The 6,916-nt window shown below is 42.6% G+C and overlaps 1 protein-coding gene across 1 annotated transcript; it reads left to right on the forward strand.

The window, feature by feature from the left end:
• The first annotated feature begins 1,231 nt into the window (after positions 1-1,231).
• Positions 1,232-6,650, forward strand: VMA21 (vacuolar ATPase assembly factor VMA21). Its single transcript, XM_068411971.1, has 3 exons — positions 1,232-1,339; positions 3,176-3,285; positions 4,789-6,650. The coding sequence occupies exons 1-3, from the start codon at positions 1,284-1,286 to the stop codon at positions 4,929-4,931; spliced, it is 309 nt and encodes a 102-aa protein (XP_068268072.1). The 5' UTR covers positions 1,232-1,283; the 3' UTR covers positions 4,932-6,650.
• Positions 6,651-6,916: the final 266 nt, after the last annotated feature.

Below are 6,916 nucleotides of genomic sequence, written 5' to 3' on the forward strand. Positions count from 1 at the left end.
GAGAGAAAGAAGAGGCTACCGTGCCATGTGGCACTGCAACAAGGAGCAGGGCAGAGGCCACAGTGCTGGGCTGCAGAAATGCTGGATGTCTGCATGCTGCAGGAGAACGTGAGGAAAGAGTCACGTGTGGAGTTAGTGACTCACACAGTTAAGATTTGGCATGGCTGAGTGGTAAGATAGCAACATGGTTTTACCGTAAAAGGGGCAAAGATGTTATTGCTGTGGTATATGAGAACCAATTAAATAGCAGCGTTCAATTAAACGGCTTCCAGAGCTATTGTTTGGAAGTTGCGATGCTTTGCATTCCTGCTAGAGCTATTCATTGAGTATAAACAATTAATTCCCCTGCAAATGAGGCTGATTGCATAGCACAGAAACTGTAACACTCTGGTCTTCTGTTGAAAATCTGGGTTCAAGTCCATTCCTTGGTATTTAAGCAGAGTAGAGTAGCTTCAACAGGGACGTGAATTAATAGCTTAAACAGAGCGTCATCTTGGAAATGCTGAGGGCTCAGCCAGGCTACAGGAGAGTGAAATCTGCCCGAGTCCTTGGTCTCCCATTTGCAGCACCTACTAGTTACATTGTGGACTGTTTCTCTCTGATTTTGACCAGAAATTTCATCTTTGGCTGGAGAAGGAATTTTGATTAACTTTAGTGCCAGGAGAGCAGGAAACCCGTAAGAGAACAAACCTCCCTCCTGACGGGACAACATAGAGAAACTTTGCAGTTTTCCTTTAGAGAATGCTGTAGCCCTTGCCTGTGTTTTTTCATTTGTAGTGATTTGTACTGGTGTGTTCACCAAAATACCTCAACAACATCTTTTTTTTTGGCTCCAAGACCACTGCCATTTGCTGGGAAGCCTTGACCTTCACCCAACACATTCAAGCATCGCTGTGCTCGGCTGCAGGCGCGCCATGCACAGACACCTTCCACCTCCCTCAAGGAAGGCACTCTGTTTCAAGCCCGCGGTGAGCCCGCGCGGGGTAGCTTTCCCTGGACAGAGACAACACTGTCCAGCACAACAGCAGCCCCGGCTGAGCCTCGGGCCCAGAGCGGGAGGCGGTGGCCGCCGCCCGCCATCCCTCCCCGCCTCAGCCCTGGGCGGGCCGGGCGCGCCGCCCTCCGCTGGGCCGCCACAACCCCGTGATTGCGATGGAGACGGCGGCGCGCGGCTCTGCCGCCCTGCGCATGCGCCCGCCCTGCGCATGCGCTCAATCTTTCGGCGGGCTCCCGGCAGACCGGAAGCTGCGGTCGCGCGGCGCGCTGAGGGCACGGCGGCGGCGATGGAGCGGTACGGAGAGGCGGCGCTGAGCACGGCCCCCGGGCCCGACTTCAGGCAGTAAGTCCCGGGGAAGGGAAGGGCCTGGCGGCGGGAGGACGGGAGGGACAGGCACCCCAGCGGGGTGGCAGGGCCTGGCGGCGGGCCGCAGCCTGTCCGGGGGAAGGGGTGTCTGCTAGGCCGCGGCGGGCCGGCGTCGCTCCTGGTACCACCAGCCCGGGGTGGTGGCGGCGGTGGAATGTCTGCCCGTCCCGCGCCGCTGGAGCGACAGCTCGGGCCGGAAGGAGCCGGAGGGGGTGGAGGGCCTAGGCCCTGAGTTTTCCTTGGCCATGCTGTGTAATCCTGGGCAACCCCGGAACCCCAGCGTGGCGGCTGCTCTGCAGTTAAAAGCTCCGTGTTAGGGCTGAGGTTGTACACGAATATTTGCTTTTGCTGCGTAGGGAAGTGATGACAGTATGTCAGTGCAAGAAAAGTGTTTATCAACAGTGGAGTTTTAAACTTTGATAATAAGCTGGAGGTCATCTTCTATGGGTAGGTGTTAAATAGTGAATAGAGTCTAATTGCCATGGGGAAAGTTTGAGTGGAGTTATGCTTTCCACCCTGGCAGACCTTGAGACAACCTCTAGTAAAGGAAAAGATTCCGAATGTCTTTTTTTTTAAGCTACTTAATATACTAACCAAATGTATGGCAGTACATGATCAGCAAAAAGTGCTGTTGGCTTTGGTGTAAAAGCTGTGTGTGGCTGCACATCACTCTCGATGACTGTCAGAAGATGAGATTTTTTTTTTTTTTTTTTTTCTCACTTCCACTTATTTTTCCAAAGAAATGTCACGGCTAAAATGTCATTTCAAGCAATCTACTATGGCACAAATATGTCTTGATAAAACTTTTAAAAACTACTTACACAAAAATTGCTGTGGAGGTGTGTGGGAGTTTTAAGAATTATCTGCCCCTGACTTGAATTGGTTTTTTATGCATATTTGTGTTTTGAAGCTTTAAGAACACATGCCACTGAATCTGGTAGTCTTTGAAAGTCAGAAGGGTATTGCTTGGCTTACATGTTTACTTCAGCATAAAATAATGTAGTCAGCCAAGCAGTGAATGAAAACTGGTGGAAGCATACACAAACAAGCTCTGTGTGGTGTTTTGTAGATACAAAACCTGTTCTAGCAGATCAAGTTCAGAGAAACCTTACCAACTCCATAATCCTTCATTGTGATTCTGTTGCTTAAGGTCTTCTAGGTTTAGGTGTGTGAAGGCAAAAAAGAGTTACTAATATTTTGGTTTATTGGCTCCGTGTTCTGATTATTGTTACAGTTATTACAACTTTCTCAGTGGAAACTGAAAAATTACTTTAAATAGAAGAACAATACAGAATAAAAAGGAACTTCACTTACAATAGTAAGCTGTTAAAGTCATTCTGCATACTTCCCTCTGTATTGTAGCTGTAGGATTTGTCATTTTCCTAGACTTGTAGCTATTTTTCAAAAAAAGAGGGAACTTGGCAAGTTTTAATGCAGCCGTACTGTCATATGACAAGTGTGTGTGTATCTAATATTAGATACTTAATAATTACACAGTAATACAGTGATAAACATATTACTGTAAACCCCCTACGTTGTTAATGCTTGCAAAGCAATAACAGGGAAAAATCTAAAGACTGTTTTTAATCTTGTATGTGAGCTTTGACTGGCAGAATCATTACATTGTTTTGAATACTCTGATTTTTCTGTTGCACCCAACAAATACATACTCCAAGTCTTTATCACTTCCAAATGATATATGTCCTCAGTTCTTGAAAAGTAATTGGCTTCTGTTTTGGATGGGTTCTTGTCCTGTTTCAGGCATATATATTGTGACTTTCTTCTGTGTGTAATTTTTCTTATTTATTTCAGAAATGAGGGTTCATTAACATCAACTTTAAGAACACTTCTGTTCTTCACAGCTCTAATGATCACATTACCTGTTGGGCTGTATTTTTCATCAAAGGCTTATATATTTGAAGGTAATTCTGTTTCTGCCAGTTAGCGTTGCTACTATAAAAAAGAGGAGAAGCACAGTCCTCTAATACCATCTTTGTTCTCCTTCCTGTTTTTAATATTTGTTTCCTTATGCAGACTAAAGCCTTTGTAATGTCTGACTAGAACAGAAAATTATATAAATGGTTGATGCATCCTTCCCTGCATTGTGGTCTGCAATCTAATATTTGCTGTTTGTTATACAATGGTGTATGTCGTATACAGGTGTATTGTTCCCCTTACCTACAGGGTGTCTAACACCACCCTGCAGTAGACTTTTATGAGAATCATCAGGGATATTTCTCCTGCAGGTGTTGCAAACTAATTGTGTATTCAAGTCAGAATAATGTCAGAATATTTTTCGCTTTTTAAAACATACCTGCAGTTGTAAGTGTAAACCAGTTAAGTCATATACTGAATTTCAGATACTGAATGTGGTTGCTTGTAGAGCTTTCTTTTAATTAAAAAAAAAAAGGGGGGTGGCCAAGAGAAGAGAGATTTTAGCTGTTTCTTTGGAGCAGTTCTTTCAAACTGCTAACAACCAGCCATGTTCTAGCCTTGTTTCTGCAAGGCTTTAATACTTTTCTCCTGCAGTATTAGGAAGTTATCTCCTTCAAAAGCAGGGAGGAGGGAGGGAGAAAGCAGCAGCTTTTAAGAGCAGTTTGTGCATGTATAACTCAGTTTTTTCAAGGTGATTCTCCTTTGGTGTGTACTACTGTATGTAGTTCTGAAGGCTGAAGCTGAAAGCTTGTTAAGGAACTTTCAAGATCCTTTTTAGCATGGGTTTTGTTTTTTTTTACTGAGGTGTATCAAGCTGAGCCTTAACTTTGCTATATCAGTTAATGGCAAGATCTTTCAGCACTAGTAGGATGGGTTTGTGTTTGGAGGGTTGTGTGATGTGTGGTTTTTTGTTTGGTTCGTTTTTGTTTTATTTTGTTTTTTTTTAAATGAATTAAGAGAAATGATATTTTGGTATTTGGTCTTCTGATATTTGAAGGCTTATTTCATGTGAGATGCATTAATGTATCTTAACTGGTGAGGAATTATTGTTTCACCGTCTAAATATAGAAGGTAGAAGTCCTTTAAATTTAGTTGTTCTATCGTTTTACCCTGTTAGAGTGGCAAATAAATTATATAATTATCCCACTCCCCCCTCCATTTTCCTGCCCCACAAAGAGAGTTACACTTATGAAAAAAGGATGTTGAGCTTTATTTGGTGCTGGAAGATAGCAACAGCAAAAGTGAATGTTATAGAACTCTAAGCTGTCGACTTCAAACTAGGGTATTTTATCTTAAGTATTGAATAATTTCAGTGTTGCTTTACTCCAGAAATAGTTTCAAGGTCTGTAATTCTCATGGTGAGTTCTTTCCTATGAATCTTTCTGAGCTCAGTCTTTTGATAAATGTAACTTTGGTCTTTAGGAAGAATTGTGATTTGCCGTTTCAGTGTTCCTGATAACTAATATTCTTTACTTTCTCTATTTTCTCAGGTACCTTAGGAATGTCCGACAGAGACAGCTATTTTTATGCTGCCATAGTTGCTGTAGTTACTGTTCATGTGGTACTTGCTCTCTTTGTATATGTAGCCTGGAATGAAGGTTCTCGGCAATGGCGGGAAGGCAAACAGGACTAGAATGAAGATCATCGTCAGCTGATGCCTACAGACTGTAAATAAAATTTTTATGAGCTGAAGGAAAAGCGTTCTTGAAAATGTATGATACACATGTACGTGTACAAAGATGAGGCCTTGACTCTGGTTAGAATAAGACTTGTGCTGATCTTGAATGGGTATGTGTTTTCTCTAATGCTGATGGAAGTTGTTCTTTAGGCACCCTCTACCAGGCTGAGCTGAGGAGGTCTTCACCTAGAATTAGAATGAAATAATTATATATTTTTGAAAAAATCCTGTAGCTATTTTTGCCATTCCTAGTATTTTTCTGGCTGGCTCTGAAAATAATATTGGCATGAAGCAAGCATTGCATTTTTGAGTAATTAAATTGCTAGTTAAAAAAGCTACATTACTTACTATCCAACTACAGTGGAAAAGGTGGGATTTTACTTTGCTGTGGATAGTTTCACAGTTTATGGGTGTTGTGGTTTAACCTCAGGTGGCAACTCAGCCCCACACAGCTGCTCGCTTCCTCCCCCCCTTGGATGGGGGAGAGAATTGGAAGAGTAAAAGTGAGAAAACTCGTGGGCTGAGACAAAGACAGTCTAATAGGTAAAGCAAAAGCCGCATGCACAAGCAAAGCAAAACAAGGAATTCATTCACTGCTTCCCATGGACAGGCAGGTGTTCGGCCATCCCCAGGAAAGCAGGGCTCCATCACGTGTGACGGTGACTTGGGAAGGCAAACACCATCACTCCGAATGTCCCCCCCTTCCTTCTTCTTCCCCCAGTTTTATACACTGAGCATGACGCCATACGGTGTGGAATATCCCTCGGGTCAGTTGGGGTCAGCTCTCCTGGCTCTGTCCCCTCCCAACTTCTTGTGCACCCCCAGCCTACTTGCTGGTGGGGTGGTGTGAGGAGCAGAAAAGGCCTTGACTCTGTGTGAACACTGCTCAGCAATAACAAAAACATCCCTGTGTTATCAACAGTTTCCAGCACAAATCCAAAACACAGCCCCACACTAGCTACTGTGAAGAAAATTAACTCTGTCCCAGCAGTGGGACAGACATAAATAATATATTTCTGAGTTTAGAAGTAATTGTAAAAATAGAGTTGGTTGGAAACTCGGGTCATGTCTTTCTAATGTGCAATACAGAGTTGTTTTTTTTTTTCAAATGTAGTTTTTTATTACAGTGTAAAATTCAATCTTTAATTTCCTTTTGGGAGGATTGTTGTATTAGTGCATTGCTCATCTTTCCACTCTTCTACAGTTGGTCTTGATGATTCAAATGAAATGGCATAGCATATTTTTGAATATGTCTTTACATTTATGTATCTCCGTGATAATTGCTAAAGGATGTAGTTGGATTTCCTGTGGTGAAGTAGTATCAGTAACAGCTCTAAGCTGCTCTAATAGCTAGTAAGAGGAACGAGCAAGAGAAAACAAGCTGTAGCCACCTGCAAACGTTGTCCTTTATGAAGCAGAACACAAGAGTAATGTGGAAAATTTGCTTCTCTTCATAAATATCAACTTGTACACTGTGAAATGATACAGTATGTTGATTGTTTTCTTTTTTCCTTGGTTGTGTAAAGAAACTTTCTGTAGTCAAACCATGGTGAGATTTTTGTGTTGTAGGATAACCTGAATTTCATTTCACTGTTGTGCTGTTGTTAGCAAGCTTTTTAGTCTGTAGAGAAAACATTTTTCCTAACATTCCAGCAATGCATAGAACTTTCCTAACGCTGACTGCTGTTAAGCTGTTGTGCTTGAGGTTGTTCTGTTAATTTGATTTTCCCAGTTTGTTGTATTAATTGAGCCTTTTTTGGAAGTCTTTTGCTTAATACAGGGCTTGGAATGGTTTTAATGCTGCATTGGTCCATGGTAAAACTTATCCATAAATGAGACAAAAATCGGTTATCTATGCTCAGTGGCTTGAGGAGTGTGTTCCCAGGTCTCATTTCTCTCATCTACACCCCAGTCCCAGGTGTGTGCAAGCATATACACCA

The sequence above is a fragment of the Nyctibius grandis genome, chromosome 13 (assembly GCF_013368605.1).
Source record: "Nyctibius grandis isolate bNycGra1 chromosome 13, bNycGra1.pri, whole genome shotgun sequence".
NCBI lineage: Eukaryota > Metazoa > Chordata > Aves > Nyctibiiformes > Nyctibiidae > Nyctibius > Nyctibius grandis.